Source organism: Cajanus cajan, chromosome 2 (genome assembly GCF_000230855.2).
Source record: "Cajanus cajan strain Asha chromosome 2, NIPB_CcT2T_4, whole genome shotgun sequence".
Lineage (NCBI taxonomy): Eukaryota > Viridiplantae > Streptophyta > Magnoliopsida > Fabales > Fabaceae > Cajanus > Cajanus cajan.
In genome coordinates this window covers 4,305,811-4,325,685 of record NC_138518.1, presented here as the reverse complement: position 1 = coordinate 4,325,685, position 19,875 = coordinate 4,305,811, and the positions used below count along the sequence as shown (strand labels likewise).

At 34.5% G+C, this 19,875-nt stretch overlaps 2 protein-coding genes across 4 annotated transcripts; one reads left to right on the top strand and one right to left on the bottom strand.

Annotated features, from left to right (window-relative positions):
• Window positions 1–1,930: 1,930 nt before the first annotated feature.
• LOC109815757 (uncharacterized) lies at window positions 1,931–2,647 on the bottom strand. Its single transcript, XM_020380554.2, has one exon. The coding sequence runs from the start codon at window positions 2,645–2,647 to the stop codon at window positions 1,931–1,933; it is 717 nt and encodes a 238-aa protein (XP_020236143.2).
• Window positions 2,648–6,026: 3,379 nt separating this feature from the next.
• Window positions 6,027–15,182, top strand: LOC109815773 (glucose-6-phosphate isomerase, cytosolic). Of its 3 annotated transcripts, none has more exons than XM_020380567.3 (24): window positions 6,027–6,278; window positions 7,360–7,526; window positions 7,605–7,681; window positions 7,846–7,927; window positions 8,064–8,111; window positions 8,374–8,529; window positions 9,323–9,419; window positions 9,583–9,625; window positions 9,807–9,874; window positions 9,977–10,061; window positions 10,308–10,356; window positions 10,511–10,583; window positions 10,705–10,765; window positions 11,363–11,429; window positions 12,008–12,064; window positions 12,142–12,195; window positions 12,289–12,417; window positions 13,102–13,165; window positions 13,253–13,326; window positions 13,735–13,788; window positions 13,871–13,939; window positions 14,220–14,309; window positions 14,484–14,591; window positions 14,794–15,182. In XM_020380567.3, exons 2-24 carry the CDS (start codon window positions 7,476–7,478, stop codon window positions 14,842–14,844), a joined length of 1,707 nt encoding a protein of 568 aa, XP_020236156.2. In that variant the 5' UTR covers window positions 6,027–6,278; window positions 7,360–7,475; the 3' UTR covers window positions 14,845–15,182. The 3 variants fall into 3 exon arrangements, with proteins under 3 accessions (XP_020236156.2, XP_029130692.2, XP_029130693.2); XM_029274859.2 differs by lacking the exon at window positions 6,027–6,278 and adding an exon at window positions 6,279–6,412; XM_029274860.2 differs by lacking the exon at window positions 6,027–6,278 and adding an exon at window positions 6,437–6,519.
• The last annotated feature ends 4,693 nt before the right edge of the window (window positions 15,183–19,875 follow it).

Genomic DNA, 19,875 nt, shown 5'->3' with positions numbered 1-19,875 from the left:
CCTCTACCAAAGCGAGGACTGTCTTTTCGAGCTGCTGGTATCGAGTCTCTGCTTCTTGCAGGACTTTACTAACGAAGTATACCGGAACTTGCTCTTTCCTTTCTTGTACCAAGGTAACACTAATGGCCTTTTTAGAGACAACTATGTAGACTATGAGGTCTGACTGAGGGTTCTATTTAGACAAGAGTGGTGGTGCAGCAAGCATTGCTTTGAATTCTTGGAATGACAATTCACACTCCTCGGTCCATTGGAATTTGCGAGCCTTCTTCAACAGCGACATTATTGGCCTAGACTTGTCCGCCATGCATGGTAAGAAACGGGCCAGTGATGCTATTCGCCCAGCCAAGCGCTGCACTTCCTTGACGTTGCAAGGTCTCCTCATGTCGATGATAGCCTCATCGAACACCTGCCTTAGGTCTTTGATGTGATCGTCCATGGAGTCAGACTTTACCACCAGGTCGTCTACATACACTTCTAAACACTTCTCGATCTGCTGGTGGAAGATCTTGTCCATGAGTCTTTGGTAAGTTGCCCCCGCGTTCTTCAAACCAACCGGCATGACTCTGTAATGAAAGTTAGCCGACTCTGTGATGAACGCTGTTTACCCCTCGTCCGGTGGATACATGGGTATCTGATTGTACCCAGAATAAGCATCAAGGAAGCTAAGTATCTGATGGCTTGCTACCCCGTCTACCAATGCGTCTATGTGTGGCAGGGGATAAGCATCTTTCGGGCATGCCTTGTTCGGATCTGTGTAGTCGGTACACATCCGCCATTTGCCATTGGCCTTCTCGACCATTACCACATTGGCCAACCAAATAGAGTACTTAACTTCCCTGATAAATCCCGCTTGAAGTAGCTTGGTTGTCTCTTCTTTTACCGCCTGGGCCCTTTCTCCCCCCATCTTTCTTTTCTTTTAGGTGATGGGCTTGGCGTCTCGACACACTGAGAGGCGGTGGCAGTGAAAGCTTGGGTCAATGCCTGGCATGTCGGCGGCTGTCCAGGCGAATAGGTCTAAGTACTTCACGAGGATTTGCTTGATGTATCTTGCCTCGACCTCTGACAGTTGGGAACTCAAGTACGTGACCTGTTCTTCGTTTCTCCCGAGTTAAAATGGGGTTGTTGTCTCTATCGATTCAACTCGGTGTTTGTCTTCGGACCTCGGATCTAGCTCTAGGCTTATGTCTGACCCATCTTTGTGGGTGTCTCTAATCACATTAACCTCCTGCCGAGGCTTAGGGGTAAGTGTCATCTTCAGACTAGCAAAGTAACATTCGCGATCCGTTTTTTGATCGGCATGCAAGGTGATCACCGTGCCAGCTTCGGATGGGAACTTCATGGCCAGGTGTGGAGTGGACCAATGGCTCGAAGGTTGTTCAATGAGGGTCGTCCTAGCAAGATATTGTAGGAGGTGTTTGCGTGCACCACTACATATCGTACTTTAACCCTTCGTCCCTCTCGTTTGTCCCCGAAGTAAGTGTATAAATCAATTGTTCCTCGGGTATCCACTCGTTCGCCCGAGAATCCGAGTAAGGGCTCGCTGTAGGGTACCAATTCGTGCTCGGGAATGCCCAACTGTTTGAAAGTCTTCCAATATAGGATATCAGCCAAGCTCCCTTGATCCACAAGCGTCTTCCTCACAATGCAGTTGTTGATTTCCACACTGATTACCATTGGGTCGTCTTGCACCGGGTCGACTCCTTGGAAATCCTTGTTAGTGAATGTGATAAGTGGCATATGAATCGAGCTCGTTCGTTCTACCACTTTTATGGAACGGATTTCTCTCAGGTGTCTTTTTTGCACCTCCTCCCGCGAATCCCCCGGCTATCGTATTTATTACTCTTCTCGGCTGATTGGGGTCTCGCGGTTGATCACTCTGCTCGTGGGACTTGCTACGTCCCCTGTGCCTATACTTCGGAGGAGCCCTTTCTTAGTCTTCTCTTTTGTGGTCTCTCCTGCTAGGATAACCGTCATGATTCCTCCTTCCCGAAGATTGGACAAAACTTTGAAGATGTCTCGATTTGACGAGATCCTCTATGCGGTCTCGGATGGTCGTGCACTCTTCGGTGGTATGCCCCCGGTTTCTATGAAACTGACATGTTTTTGTTTTGTTTGCATGGGGTGGGGTCATGGCTCGACGAGGTACTGTGAGGACTTCGGTGGCGAGGGCCTGTTTCAGCACCTTGGTTCGGATGGAGTTAAGGGGTGTGTATTGTGCATATCGGGGTCCTCGGGTACTCTTTTCCCGATCGAAAGCGTCCCGCGGACGGGATCTAGGGATGAATTCCTTCTCCTTCTTCTCTTGAAACAACTCGAGTCGGTTCTGGTTCCTGAATTTGGCTAACTCCTCCATCTGCATGTACTTTGTGGCCCTTTGTCTTAATTCGTCTAAGTCTCGGGACGACTTCTTACATAGGTTGTTTACAAAGGGGTCTGGCCTCAGTGCCGTGGTGAGGTGGTGCATTGCCACCGCTGGGTCTAGGTCTCGGATAGATAGGGTCATCTTCCTGAACCGTTCCATGAAGGTTCTTAGAGGTTCCTTCTTTTCCTGGCAAATATTGACCAACACGATGGATGTGAGCTGATGGGGTCGGCTTGTGGCAAACTGTATTACAAATTGAGAGGACAAGGTTGTGAACGAGTCCATCGATCCTGGGGAAGTCTTGTAAACCAAATCAATGCTGGTCCTTTTAGTGATGTGGGAAAAACTTTACACATGACAGCGTCTTCGTTGGTATATAAACCGACTTGAGTGACGAAGGCATCAAGGTGTTCCTCGGGGTTGGTGGTTTCGTCATACTTTTCCAAGGCCAAGTTTTTCCAGTTGTCCGGCAACCGGGCTCCGGCGATGTCGGGATTAAACGATGTTTTCCCTTATCGTTGTTGCTGATCCAAAGTTATTGTCGTCACTCCGCCAGGCAGCTGAAGAATTCTTGTCTTTGACCCATCCCGACGATTCCCCTTGATCACACGTTGACTGAGTGTTGGGGGTGTCGTGGGACGGATGCCAGGATCAATTATCGCTCCTAAGCTCCAAGTTTTCCTTTCTCAAGACCGACAGTTCGTGGGCGTCCTTCTCCCGAAGTCTCTTTAATTCCAACATTTTGGCCTTCAGTTGTTCTATGGCTGATGATGGGTTGGGGGGTTGGGAGCGATCCATGTATGACTCCTCCATTCCTTCCTCGTTTTGATTCGTTTGCTGTCTCGGTTCTCGGGGCATCCCGAGGTTGTGAATTGCTGCGTTCTCTTGCTGACTCCTAGTTGCTACCATCTTACTTCAGGGTCGAGAACCGTTTTGGTTTCGGCCCCACGGTGGGCGCCAAAATGTTCCTACTTAAAAACACTCTTCTTGTCGCTCTTCCTTCGTGGTCTTCTAAGTCTTCGGTGCCAACCGAATACTATCTTCAAGGGGTGGGGAGGGTACCTGCAAAGGCACTCCGACGATCAAGTAAGTGTTCGGTATAGAGTAATAAGGCTTTTATACTAGATAAATCATACCTTTTCAATCAGTCCCATCAATACCGTATTTATAGTGACGTTCTTGGGCTTGGTGGGCTTTCTAGATTATTGGGCTAGTGCACGAGGTTTTGCACACTGATTACAGCTGACGTGGATGTGTTTAATATAATTAATACTTGTTTTCCTTTTTCTCATGGAAATTCGTTATAGCTGAATACCCATTCGGTATGTTCATCGGCCGAGGGGGTATTCGGCATGTTCGTTGACCAAAGGGGTATTCGGCCTTCCCCTTGGACGGAGGGGTATTCGGCCTTTTCCTTGGCCGAATGGGTGTTCGGCCTGTTCATTGGCCGAAGGGGTGTTCGGCCTATTCATTGGCCTGAGGGGTACTCAGCTTGAGGGGGGTACTCGGCCTAAGGGGGGTACTCGGCCTATTCATTGGCCTGATGGGTACTCGGCCTGAGGGGGGGTACTCGGCCTAAGGGGGTATTCGGCCCATTTGTTGGCCTAAGGGGTACTCGGCCTAAGGGGGGTACTCGGCCTATGGGGGTACTCGGCCTATTCATTGGCTTCATGGGTACTCGGCCTAAGAGGGTACTCGGCCTAAGGGGGTATTCGGCCCATTTGTTGGCTTGAGGGGTTATTCGGCCCGAGGGGGTATTCGGCCTATTCATCGGCCTGAGGGGGGTACTCGGCCTAAGGGGGTATTCGGCCCATTTGTTGGCCTGAGGGATACTTGGCCTAAGGGGGGTACTCGGCCTATGGGGGTACTCGGCCTATTCATTGGCCTGATAGGTATTCGGCCTGAAGGGATGCTCGGCCTAAGGGGGTACTCGGCCTGAGGGTGGACTCGGCTTGAGGGGGTACTCGATAGAGCTGTCAAAACGGGCCAGCCCGGCCCATGTGGGCTGGCCCACTTTGGCCCACTGTAAAAACGGGCCAACCCAACCCGACCCACTTTTTATTTTTTCAGAATTTTTATGGCCTGGCCCGGCCCACCACGGGTTGGTGGGTCAAACGGGCCAGCCCACCAACCCACCAAAAAAAAATACAAATAAACATGCTATTAGTTGAGGAATATACAGCTTCACCACATAATAAAACCATTTTGCAAAATAATAATAATAATAATAAATAGCATAAAAAAAACCAACAAAAAAATTTCTATGTATGTGGCTACTGTGATCCTTATGCTCCAACTCCTGCTTTAGCCCCTGCGCCTGATGGACCTGAACCCAATCTATTAAATAAGTATTCAATGTCTTATTGGAGAAGCCGTTTTTTCTTTCATAAATAGTTTCCTTCTCTTTGGAGTGAATCATGGTTAAATCATACGTACATAACTAACAATCACTTAAGCCACCTACTTAATCGCGGTTTCTCAAATCTTAATAACACTGCCTCAAATGATAGGAGAGGAATCTAACCTAAACCCCAAATTATAAAGTGAGAAAAAAAAATGAAACACCAAATTTAGCAACAGAGTCAGAGTCAGTGTAGAGGGGCACCAAGATGAAGCAGTGAAGTAGAGAGAGGCTTCGTGAAGCCGAAGCTGAAGGCGGCGAGGCGTGGTCCCGTTTCCTCAAATTTTCCACTTTATGCTCTCAGCTCTCTGTTCCTATTTGGGTTGGCTGTTGACCTGTTGTAATAAAAAAAAATAAGTGGGCTGGTGGGCTGCCCGGCCCACCACGGGTTTAGCCCAAGTGGGCCGGGTAAAAGTGGGCCGGGTTTAAATTTACCCACTTACCATAAAACTGTTGTTTATTTTGGCCCGGCCCGGCCCGTTTTCAAGGTGGGCCGGGTTGGCCCACGGGCCACGGCCCATTTTGACAGCTTTAGTACTCGACCCATTAGCCTGATGGGTACTCGTCCTGAGGGGGTACTCGGCTTGAGGGGGGTACTCGGCCCATTAGCCTGATGGGTACTCGGCCTGAGAAGATGTGTTTAGTGTTGACTTTGACCGGGTGGTGTATAATCCCAGTACACAAGTAAACGTGAATTGAGTACAAATACATCTTTATAATTTATTACACATGTTTTAGAAAATTTTCTCTCTCTCTTTTATTTACACTTTAGTGTAATAAAATGTTAGTGTATTTGATAAGATATTTTTAGAATATGAGGTAATGTGACTAAAATAAGTTTTAAAAGTTTATGAGGTAATTTGACTAAAATAACTTTGTAAGTATTGTACAGAAGTTTATATAAAACTATAAATTATTTTTGTATAAAAAAACACTGTATAAAAAATAAAAAACTAAACATATTTTTAATCTTTAAATTTTTTTTTAATTCATACTTTCAATTGTTGTTTTGTTAAACAAATTTTATTTAATTTTAATCATTAAGATTTCTTGAAGGTTACACAAACTTAACTCTATAAATTAAAATATCAATAAGAAAAGAAAAATTCACGAACTAAAAATAAAAATTAATTTTATTTATTTTTATTTCCTTTTGATAAAATTGAAAAATTTAGTTCTTTATTAATTTCAAGAATTAAAAACATATTTAACATGCAATAAAATGTACCTAATAAATGTGGCATGAAATTGAGAGTAGCCATCCTTCTATGGTTGTAACTGTGCGCCATCACGAGTCTTAAGGTCCATTCCCGTGAGCTTGAAACAACATAATTCCGTCCACAGAACATGAATCCGCCACCTTTTTTGTTTAACATACAATATTCATTAAAATAACAACAAGAAGTCACAACTTCCAACCTACCTTTGCTTTATTTTTTTTGTGATCGCCACCATCCAAACCATAATCTACGACACCCCATTTCCCTTTCTTTTCAAAGTCGCTTCTTTTTTCAGGTTTGGAACCAAACCCATTTCTCTGTTTCCACGCTTATCGCCAATAATGTCACGTGTCTGAATGCTCTGTTTTTGACTCTTCATGCTTTGATGTGTTCTGTGAATTTGATGTTCTTTTTATTTAGAATTTGAGGGTATGCATTTGTTGTTTAGCTCTTGTTTTCTCAGTTACTCATTTGGTTTTTGGCATTTGTGTGTGTGTGTGTGTGATTCTTACCAATGCATATTTTGATTCAATTGGGTAAGTTTTGGTTATGAAAGTTCATTTGGGCTAGTGATATTCTGTATACTGGTGGAAATCCCTTTAAGAAATTTATGCTCAGTTAGCCTTATAACACGAGTGATTCAACATATTTGGATTCTTATATATACACTCATGTAGTACTTCACTGTGCATTATATATAAGGATTATATTGTATATAAGATCCATCTTAATACGTAATTATTCAGAACTCCAGGTGTTGGTTTCATGGCTAGTGCTTTACTAAATGCTTAGATGGACCTGAATCCTGATTCCAAATTTTGTTGCTGACTGTGTTTGGTCTTTCATTTTCAATAGCATATGGTTCACTGGATTAGTTGCTAAAATGAATACCTACTGCTTTGTCATGTTGCTTGTTGGCCTAAAGAAGCTTGGTTCAGTGTCAAATGAGCTTAGCGTTTGAATAATCTTTGGCTCCTTTGTACCATATGTTTTTTCCTTAATCATGCTGGAAATTAAATGGATGCTGCAGCCCGACCTCTTAATAGGAGGCTATTATTAAAATCATGATAATTTTATGTAGTAGAAGAGAATCACAATGGCTTGCTGTTAGAAAACTATTTATTTCTTGTCAATCAATATTTATACTACAAATGTATGTAAATTCTTGTCAAATAGAATTGCTTGGAATAAGGATCTTTTGTACAGTTGCGTTCATTTTATTTATTAATGTTAATATACTTATCTGTAGTTAGCTTGATTATGACCTATTAAATGTTTCAGGCTCTAAAGTACTTTTTGAAGTAAAGGTTTCCAGATACTTTTTATTGTTGTTTCTATTCATCAATAAGTTAATGTTCATGCTTTATTGGATGCAGAAAACTTGTTCGATTGTGAATTTGTAATAAGAAATTGTTCAAAGAGAATTGGCTAAATAACATAATAGATTGCGGAAAATTCTTGGTGGAGGAAAATCTATCAATAATAATTCCAAATGGCTTCGTCCACTCTCATCTGTGACACTCAGCCATGGAAGGAGTTAAAGGTGACAGACAATTACCTCTTAGATATTTATAATGTAGAAACAGTGAAAGATTCTATTAATTGGATCTCCTTTGTGCAGGACCATGTCGAGGATGTAAAAAAGTCTCATTTACGTGATTTATTGAGCGATGATGAGAGATCCCGGTCAATGGTGGTGTATGATGCTTACTCTATGAAGACCTATAAACTTATTATCTGTTATATCCTTCCATAACTGTAACAATAAAATTAGGAGATTTATCAGTTGAAATTTGAAAATATTTTATGCTAAAAAAGTAATGTGTTGATTTATAACCTTCTGACTTTTGCATTCTTTGAAGTGAATTTGATGGAATTCTATTGGACTACTCAAGGCAGCAAGCCACTCTTGAAACAAGGGAAAAACTCTTCAAATTGGCAGAGGTTAGTTCACTCCTAGTTATTTGGACAACTTGTTTTATCTTGTGGTCCTCAGGCATGTTCTCCTTTTAGACAAAAAAGGTTCATTATCAAACTGAAATGCTATCATCTGATTATTATATCTCTGGATGTGATGTAGGTTGCATCCCTCAAACAAAAGATAAATCAGATGTACAATGGGGAACATGTAAGTGCTTGTTTACTTATCCAACAAGTTGTACATATGCTCATGTCATACTCACCTGCAATTTAAAATTTTTGCTCCATCTGGAATAAAGTTGTTAATCTCAACTATAGTTTTTATAAAATGGTTTTTGAAATTCCTTCTGCTACTCTAGGAGTGGGAAACCTTGAGTGCAATAGTGTACATGTGGTATATTTATTGTGGATTCAATTGCTACATTTTTTGAATTATCACATTTTCTTTTGTATTTTTCTTGGACTTTCAGATAAACAGCACTGAAAATAGATCGGTACTTCATGTAGCTCTTCGTGCTCCAAGAGATTCTGTTATACAGAGTGATGGGAAGAATGTTGTCCCAGATGTTTGGAATGTCCTAGACAAGATCCGAGAGTTCTCTGAGCAGATCCGCAGTGGATCTTGGGTAATATACTAGCCGTTTCTTATATATGGACTATTAAATATATGATTTGATATGATTTATTTCCTTATAATTACGAAAACTTGTATAGCAGAAATTAAAGATTCTACTCATTATTACCCTTTATCTTTTTATTTCTGTATTTCCTTATTTGCTACACATGAACATTAACCGTGACCACTGTACCACTGTTTTTTGCTCTATCCTACCTTCGTTTTCCAGTGTGACCCTCTAACCAGCAAGGTCTGTCTCTGATGACCTGTTCTATCCAAACACTGCTGCCATAGTTGGCTTGTAAAGTCCAAAAAGGCTATCCAGGAGGTTGCATGGAGGCCTTGGTATTATTACGATGTTCTCATTCTTCTCAGGGTGATGGTAATGACGCATATGCTTCTTCTTGCGAAATCCATACATTTTGAAATCAATGCATATTCTTTTGAAATCAAGAAAATAATATGTTTATTTCAAAATGTATGGATTTTGAAAGAAGCTTTCATGCCATTACCATCACCCTGAGAAGAATGAGAAGATTGTATCAATACCGAGGCCTCCATGCAACCTCCCATATAGTTGTTTACGGCTGCTGTTCAAGAAACTAAAGGTGAAGGAATCAGTGGTGATGGCATGAAGTGGTCTGTCTAAACACTTTTCTTGCCTAATGTGGCACGCAATAAACATGTCCCGTAGAAACTTTATTTCAGTAGCATGCACTAGATTGTTTTCTTTTGCTAGGAATATCATATATTTAACATGGACATTGTTGAACTTGTCTCGAGTAAAAATTATGTTTTTGTAGGTTGGAGCTACAGGAAAGGAACTAAAGGATGTTGTTGCCATTGGTATTGGTGGCAGTTTCTTAGGACCATTATTTGTGCACACTGCTCTTCAAACAGGTTGCTGGTGCTTTTTTGTTTCTTGGTGGCATTCACATTATTACATTTTCTTCTCCTTATATTTGTACTTTTTTTTAGTACATATGTATATGAACAATTGAACATGAGGACCATATCTTCAAACAAGTAGAAGTGCTGAATATGTTTTCATAACATCTTACAGATCCTGAAGCATTTGAATCTGCAAGAGGACGTCAGCTGCGGTTGTAAGTATCCAATATCATGTTGGTATACTACCCAAATCTGTCTATGCAAGATACCCTTGAGATCCCCCATTCCCCTCTAGTTTTATTTTATTTTTTGTCTCATATTTGATGGTGATAAGATCAACTTCTTTTCTAACTTTTCATGAAATCAACCTCTTTCTGTATATAATTTTATGTGCAGTCTGGCAAACGTTGATCCAATTGATGTTGCTAGAAATATCACAGGATTAAATCCTGAAACAACCCTAGGTAAATATGTATTTTAGCTTTTCCTTTTTACTTGATATTGATTTAAGAGACTGGGCTTCCATCTTGTGTGTTGTACTGTTGAACTTCTTTTTATTTTTGTAGTGGTAATTGTTTCAAAGACTTTTACGACTGCTGAAACCATGTTGAATGCCCGAACCCTCAGGGAATGGATTTCGTCTGCTCTAGGGTAAGTGAAGTGTTAAAGCTAGCTCTTTTTTTCGAGAATAATAGTATAATGATCATTCTAGCTCTTTCAATTTTATGTAGTGGCCTGCTCAATATAATCTGAGGCTTTTACCTTTTAGACTTTTAGTATTATAGTTTATAAGCATTATGTCCCCATCCCTTATTGACTTCTTCAAAATATAGTTATGTAAAACAGAAATGTTAAATGGAATCTGAAGACTAGCTAATTATTCCATTTTACGTGCAGGCCTTCAGCAGTTGCAAAACATATGGTGGCAGTCAGTACCAATCTCACAGTATGTTCAATTTTTTTTGTTTTTTGTCTTTTCTTTTGCTTAGCTCATCAAGCTTGGTTAAAAATTCTTTGTATGGTTTCTGGGCATAGACATATATTAATTATTCAAGGCTGAGCCTAAAGTTACTTTTCTGTTGTCTGAATTTCTGATGCAGCTTGTGGAAAAGTTTGGTATTGATCCTAATAATACTTTTGCATTTTGGGACTGGGTTGGTGGCCGATATAGTGGTAATTTGTTTTCTACATCTACCCTTCCTAGATCTCACTAGGCTGTCCTTTTGAATTAGATTAGTAATTTGAATTATTGAAGATATTTGATTTTGATTGTTATTTGTTATGTTGCTTGCAGTCTGCAGTGCTGTTGGAGTATTGCCTTTATCCCTACAATATGGTTTCTCAGTAATTGAGAAGTATGTAATTTACTATTGATATGATTCTATAGCAGGAATTTCTTTTCAGTGATAATGGTTTAGTTGTGGCTTAATTCATTGTATTTTAAGCATGTTGTTTTCCCCTATTGTTGAATGAACTCTAGTAAGCATTGTTTTACCTGCATCACTTTAATTTTTTAATTTAAAAAATATAAAAAATGGAAATACAACTTCATAGGTAACATAATGAATGTTCTTATGCATATGCTCTTCCTGATTTCTTGATTTATAATGAGAAAAGGATTGAGGATATAGATGGCCCTAAATCTGTATTCAGATGGTGTCTTACATAGTCTCCACAGTAATTCTAAACCAAACTGTAAAACAATATATAGTTGGTAAATCATTTATAATGCCTTCAATGCTCCTATATTTTCTTTCTGTAATTAGCCAAAGGAAATTATGGTGTTCTCTTGGCTCTTGGGGTAATACTGTAATAGCTTTAATTCCAAGACAGTAAAGAACCATCCATCTATTCATTTTATTTATTCATTTTTTTGGCCCTATTTGATATAATGAGTATCCTTTCGTGTGCTATACTTGGTTCATACACGATGTCATGTTTCTTTTGTGAAGGTTTTTAAAGGGAGCTTCCAGCATTGATCAACATATGTATTCAGAACCATTTGAAAGAAATCTACCTGTAAGAGCACCCCCCCCCCCCCCCAATACTAACTTTTGTGTCCTTCGGTGATTTCTTTGTTTATGATTATGGATCTCCAACATATATTGGACCAATTTTAAGGCATTTTTTTTCCTAGTGTCTGGAAAGCCTCTTAACCTAAAAGCTTAAGCTATTAGGTAGACTCCCATGACTGGTTTTTATAGTAACTGTGATAGTCTTATAGTAGATGTTCACATCTATTATGTTACTTATCTTTCTTAATGATGCTCTTCCTATTTATTAACACTTTTATCTCCTTTATTTTTTCTTTTTATGGTCTCCCTTAGACTTACTTTCCCTCTCACTCTCTCTACTTAGTGCTTCCTTTTTCATGTTTGATGAACATATCTTTGTATCCAAAATGTGAATTGGCTTTCATGGTTTGAAAACTACTCTCTCCTTTGAAGCAATAAACTGCTTTCATAGATGGGGAATGAGTAATGAATAATCACATCAATCCTTCCTCTTGTCAAGGATTATGCATCTATCTGCCATTAGAAATGTTTCTCTAACAAGTGCAAGATGACATGTTCAATAATATTGTGTCAATGGGCCAGGTGCTTTTGGGACTGTTGAGTGTATGGAATGTCTCATTTCTTGGATATCCTGCCCGAGTGAGTACCTCATTATGTTTTTTTATTTATTAGTCATTTTCAACTTTTGTTAACTGAAACTTCTGGTTCACACCCAGGCTATCTTACCTTATTCTCAAGCCCTGGAGAAGTTTGCCCCACACATTCAACAGGTATGTTTGTTATTGCCTAGCAATTGAAATGCTCATGCACTTTTTAATGTTTTTCTTTCTTTGTTCTTATAGTTTAGTGTATGTTCAAATTAGGTTAGCATGGAAAGTAATGGCAAGGGTGTTTCAATTGATGGTGTCCCACTACCATTTGAGGCTGGTGAAATTGATTTTGGTGAACCAGGAACAAATGGGCAGCACAGTTTTTATCAACTTATACACCAGGTGAGATACAGATGAAGATATTTGTATCGTAATTAATATTTGAAGCCTAGATTGTGCAGTTTGCATGCTAATGCTTGGTGAACATCTAGTTATTATGGTTGATGAGGACATAAATACATGCAGAAATTTCATGAAAGTTTATTTTATATGCTGACCTTCAAGTCAAGTGGCGGTTATGGGGCAGATCATTTACGTTGCATATGTATTGATGGTTTATCTTTTGGAAGTCAGTTTTCTCCAATCAGTCCTAAGACCTATTAAACAATTTTCTGAATGGTGCATTTGTAAGTTGTAACTGCGTTTAGGACTTTTCATTAGGTTGTCAATTGTTGTCATAGTTAGTCATGCTTGGATATATTCCAAACACGAGCATCTTGATATAAATTGGATGACAAAATTTTTGTTATCGGATAACATTGAGGAATTTATTCAATTTTTATTGTTATTTTTTAATTTGTTTTTTACTTTAGAATTTGTGAGAGGGATCAATACTAACAAGTGGACTTCATTTTATGTTTTAGCTTATTTCTATGATTTACTTCAAAAACTGTGTAGTGTGATAACAATCACTCTCTGATATAGGCCTTTCAATCTGTTTATTAATTCAACATAGATGTTACATTTATCTCTTAGTATGAATGAACTTTGTTGTGAAATTACACATTTACATCTCCTAATTTGTAGGGACGTATTATTCCTTGTGACTTTATCGGAGTTTTGAAAAGCCAGCAACCTGTATACTTGAAAGGTAAAATATGGTTGGTTTTGAAGTTTACACTCTAGCTATTTGTATTTGAGACATGCAATTTACAATTCTTGCACTTTCCCTGTGCAGATGAGGTGGTGAGCAACCATGATGAGTTAATGTCAAATTTTTTCGCACAACCAGATGCCCTTGCCTATGGGAAGGTACATTTGTAGTCTCTCTTATCTAATTCCTGATTATATATTAAACAAACGGAGCTCTTGCATATGGGAAGATATACTTATTTATGCTCTCTCCTTTACTTTTTATGGATTATGTAGCCTGATTTCTTGACCCTTAGCAAGATATAAAGTAGAAAAGAAAATTACATGTCATAAATCAACAAACTTGATTAAATTCATTATTCATGATTATTTTTAGTAAATGGCAATTAGATTAAACTGGTCTTTGCACTAATGGGAACTGGGAAGAATGCTCTGATGTTAGTATCTTTAAGACAATGGGACACAAGAGAGTGAACAGAAAATATCCTATTTTGGCAGTTTTATACTGTATTTTACATGCATTCTTTTGTTATAATCAAATAATCCACCAATCCTTTTTTTTAACAGACCCCTGAACAATTGCAAAAGGAGAATGTTCCTTCACATCTTGTGCCACACAAGGTAGCTTCCCTTCTGTTTCTATGCTACTTCTTGACTTATAGAATCAGTAGTCCCTTAATGTGCATTCTGCTTGATGCTGCAGACATTCTCAGGCAATCGGCCTTCTCTCAGCCTTCTGCTTCCATCATTGAATGCTTATAATATTGGACAGGTTTGAAATCACTCAGCTTATTATGATTAATAATTAGAAAGGAAATAATTCATTCATGTTGGCAGGAATTTGAATTTTTCAGTATCTTCTTTCTGTTGAGTATGTCCATCCAGAAAATATCCTTCTCCACCCTTAGATCTCACCTCTTAATTGAATGTACTGATATTCCAACCAAATATGGATTTTCTATGCTTGAGGAGTTTATACTAATGATTTTCTTTAATGAGATTGTGCAAGTTGATCTTTTAGCACTAATTCCAGCTCCTTTATGCTTTCCCAGTTGTTGGCAATCTATGAACACAGAATTGCTGTAGAAGGTTTTATTTGGGGAATCAATTCTTTTGACCAGTGGGGAGTGGAGCTTGGGAAGGTATGTATTTAATAAGTGATCCTTTATTTTTTTACTTCTTTCCCTTTCAGAGAATTATGCTGTTGTTATAATTGTCTCTTTCTGATGAGATTTGCATTTGTAAATATGACTTTTTCACCTTTGTTTACTGAATTTCATCTTCTTTGTTGTTATTGTTTTGTAATGTTCATCCAGTCATTAGCCACTCAAGTAAGAAAGCAACTAAATGCATCTCGCACAAAAGGAGAACCAGTTCAAGGCTTTAATTCAAGTACTACTGCTTTGTTGACAAGATACCTTCAGGTATGACAGATCCTAATTCTATTCCAAGAAGCAATAAGATTTTTTAATTGAAAACCTTTTTCTAACAGGTGAGGATTCAATAGATGTTTATCTAATAAAGACAATATAAGAGGCTGTTTGATGCAAACTTAAAGAATGCTGTCATGCTCTTGTTGGTTCATTTTAGAAGATTACTGAATTGACTTGTTTGTTTACATGACAGGCAAGTGCGGATGTCCCAGCTGATCTTCCAACTCGTTTACCTCAGATATAACTGCCTTTTTGAGGAATGTTATTTTTCATATTGAAATTGGATCAAACTCGTCTTACCCATCTCACTCATATAAGCTGTTATATAGCATCCTTCAAACTTTTGCTCCTGGGCTGCTACTTATTGGGTACTTCTAGCATGTTACAATCATTCTTCACTTTTGTTGTGAAATGTTGTCATGAAGAAAACCATAACTCAATATTTTCTCTTTTATTTTTTTGGGATTTTGGAAGTCATTATTTTGAATTATCAAAGCATTAGTTTGTCAGAAGATAATCATAACTTAGCTACGATTTCAATCTTGACTAAAAGAGTGTGACAGAGAGCATTATTCTTGCTGACTCAAAGCCTCAATATGCATAAGTATGGAATTAACACAATATGACTCGATGTAATAAGAAAGTTTAACTTCACCTACGATCCAAAACATACTACAACCAACTAAATCAAACCACGGTATAAATATATAATATTTATTTATATTTATAATTTATTATAAATTTTATTATATATAATAATCTTTTAATTTGTAATCCACATGTTTAAATACTTACTGTATAATAAAGATGAGAGAAGAGACATAGTTAATCATATCCGTTGCCTTTTAATTCAACTCCCTCCTTAAGATTAAAAAATACATGGAATAAAAAGATAAGATAAGGGGTTGTATAAAAAAAATTATCATTCCAAGAAGTTGGATAAGAAAATTATCATATTTTGTTAGTGTAACAAACAAAAAATTATAATATAATTTGATAATTTATCTTATTATATCTTGTTAAATTATCATTTTCTGTTATATATTGTTAGATGATATTTATGAAGGATAATGTAGGAAAGGATATTCAAATTGTAGGTCTGATTTTTCCTCTATAAGTGTCGGTTTGTTAGATAATTTGCTTGAATGAAAGGCATATAAGAGGCATATTTTGTATTGGGAATGAAGAGATTTCATTTTGCACTAGTATAAAAAAAAAAATACTTTTGTGTAATTTTCTTAAAAATAAAATAAAAACAAAGTTAATTATTAGAGGATGAATAGTTATTGAGTAATTGTAATTGTAAGAATAGTTTTGGAACAATTTTAAAAAGTAAAAGATAAATAAAAATGATAATATAAAAATAATTTAAAAGATATTTATAAGGATGAATTTTTATAAAATAGAACAACCTCCTTCATTATTAACTTCTATATATTAAATACGATTTGTTATTTAGTGCAAAAGTATTTTTAACATATTTTTCTTAAATAAAAATATTTTTAATTTTTATTAACTTTTTTGTCTAATTTAATTTTTATTTATCATAATTATTAGTACATTAAATTTAAAATTTTAAAAATAAATATCAATAAATAAAAATATTTTTGTACAATAATATAGATTATTTATTATAAATCAAAAATATAATATATTTAAAAATATTTATTTATATAAATTTTAAATATAATTTATAATATAAATATAATATTTAATTATATATAATTTATTATAAATTTTAACTATATATAATAAACATTTAACTTTACTATTCTCCTTATTAAAATACTAGTCCTAATTGTTTGTGGTTGCTGGAAGGAGAATCAGTACTCTCAGGGAACGGAACACACGTGAGTATTTTGTTTATTTTTAGAATTTAGTTTAAAAAACTTTAAATATGGACTTATCATAATTATTGACTTATAATTTTTTTAAAAAAATAATAATAATTAACTAATTAGATAATGAAGATAATTTCATTTTATCACTTTAAAAAAATCACTTTGTCTTTTACATGATAAGGTCGGTTAAGAGATCCTAATAACATTTTTTTTAAATAATGTGCACCAGATTCACTAAGCCAATAAAATAATATAATCAAAAAGTGGATATTAACAAACTTTTAAATGAAAAACAGATGTCAAGGGATTTGGAAGAGTATTATAAATAGCATATAGTATCTTCCTTTCTACACATAAAGGAATAGAAGTTTTTTCTAGAGGTAAGTCTATTAGGTTATTCATAGTTCAATTCTTCTCTAATTCTCTTAATATCTTCTATTTTGTTTATATTACATGATATTCTTTTATTAAAAATCAAGCTTTTTAAACTATTTCTCTCCTTCTTCTCATTGTATATATGATTATGTTGTGAGATAAAACTTCCATGAGAGTTAAGTCAAAATTCACCTTTTGTTATATAATAAACATTCATCATTTTATGAATATTTGGGTGAAAAAATTATTTTAATAAAAAATATTATTTTTTTTGTTTTAGTGACGATTGATAGAGAAAATTGAGAAGTTACGTGAACAATCAATATGGCAGAAGATGGATGAAGTTATTCAAATATCTTCACTGGTATGTTCCAAATTTCATATTTATGTTTATATGTTATGTCATTTATACCTATGTTATTGTGAATTGCATGTGAAGCATGTTTCAAAAAGTATGAACTTATTTGATAAATTAAAATGTTATTAAAATTCTTTTTATAAAAAGTATTTTTTATTAAAAAAATTCAAAAAAGTATTTTTAAATTTGTTCCAAACAAATTTTATGTGCAATTTCCACAAAGTATGAAATTTAAGTGATCAAGAATTTATTTTGATATATATAGTTTACAAACTTCTTTATTGAATAAATCTTTATTTCAGAAATAGTGAAGTTTTAAAAACATTTTTAATCTAAATATGTCCTATGCAAAATAAATTATAGCGTATTTTTTAATAAGACTTGTTTTTAAAATTTTAAATCTGAATTAATCATGGCTATTGAATAATTAAATATTTACTTTACTTTAAGATTTTAATACGTGTATATATATATATAGAGAGATAGGTTATAATAATACTTGTGTATCTTTTATTAAGTATTATACCGTTCAATAATTTTATTTTAAATGTGAATTTTATAAATTTAACCGTTAGTATAAAAATTGAACAACAACTTGAAGATAATCAAAGTGTACATATTTTAGTATACTTTGAAATGTATATATTACGTCAATTTTGTTTTATAAAAATGAAATATCAAATTATCTTGAATTAATATAGAACTTTGTATATATAATCTAAGAGTAAAGAATTTTTAATTTAATGATTGAATTTACAAAATTCACATTTAGTATAAAGTTATTGAACGTAATACTTAATAAAAGTTACACAGGTGTTATTATAACCCTTCTCATATATATATCCCAAATTTCTTTATTAATTCATGTTTATGTTTTGTTAGAATTGTTTATATTGTTTTGTTATTATTTTTTAAATTTATAATAATAATTATTTTCTTTATTTATAGTATTTGTTAACTATCAAGTTTTTATATATTATTTTTTTATTATTATTTATATTTTCTTTTTTCTTTTTCTTCTTTTTATTAATTTTTTTTGTTGAGTTCTTTTTATTATTTAATTTTATAATAATTATTATTTCTAACAAGATATTACGTATGTTACTATTTAGTTATTACAACAATAATATTTTTAATATTCATAAGATTATAATATAAAGAAAAATACTATTATTTTTATTATCCTTAATTATAAAAGAAAAATATAACACAAGAAAAATACAACACATATACGTACAAAAAATTTGTCTATGTTGTAATTTATTTTTAATTCTTATAAATCTTCATAAAGTTGGAAGCAAGTAGGTCTATCTCATTGAGAAAAAATTCAGTGTAAAATGACACAGACATATTTAGAAAATTTTGTTATAACACAAAACATTCAACCTTAAGTAATAGAGATTGAAATTAAAATCATAATTGAAAGTTCTTTAAGAAGACACTACATTCCTTCAAATTTGATGACAAAAAATTAGAAGTTAAAGTACCACATATTTATAACTTATCTTTATTATTTATATTTCTTTGTCAAATAATTTTATATATATCTAATAATATTTTTCTAATTTATAGTGGATGTAATTAAAGTTCAAACCTCTTATAAGGAAATGAAGTTAAATGAATTTGAAGTGATGACTATGTCAACATATCTTTTGAGAAGTAACAAGAATGATAAGAAAAATAATTATGTATCTCTAAATTATATATTATAAATAAAGATAAAATCACATATAAGTGTTACATGATTCATTATCAAATAGTTTTTAGGAAAGAGGTATTGATCTCATAACCTTTTAGTAAAGGACATAGAAGCACCCCTAAGACCAATAAGTTAGCCTTCACATTATCATCTTTATACCTTTTTGACAAATCATTTTAAATAATTTTTGAGAAAATATTTTCAAGTTTTAAATTTTGTTGCTTGTATGAAGTCGCATGATGTGAGATTACATTGCAAATATGTAATCTATTGATTCTTGCTACTACATTTTTAGCAACTATTTTGTATATGTATGTCTTAGTGAGTATATAATTTAATAAACATAATATCCTTAACTTAAATGTGTTGTTCACATGTTTAGTAAGCGTATTATCCTTAAATGTGTTGTTTACATTTAAATGAAAGCAATATAATCCATAAGAAACATAAATTAAAATACAATTATGAAATATTAAATGGATTATTTTATGAAAAAAGTAGAAATTGTTTTAAAGGTTCATCATTTTCAAAAACATTGATTAATGTTATTATTTTAGAAAAAAAAATTGTTTATAATGAGTTGTTCATTTTTGTACTTATAGATTTTTGTCCCTATCAATGATTTGGTAATATGAATTGATACTTGATTATGAATTTATAATTCATCTTAAGAAACAACTTCTTCTACTGAACTCAAAATTTTGTCTAATATATATGATATTAAAAGGATAAACATTAAAAAAGTTGTATATAACAATTTAAAAAATAATTTTTCTTCTCATAATCTTTCAATTATTATTATAGGTATAATTTATGAAAGAAATGTTATTAAATAACTCATTTTTATATTATTACATATAATATCTTCAATAATTTTTAAAATTGATTTGAAATGGTAAGTCATGTAGTCATAGTGTTCAAAAAGAATAATATAAAATATAAATATTTAATTTTTTAATGAGTAAAATTTAATTTCTTATGATCTCATATCTGGTTTCCTAC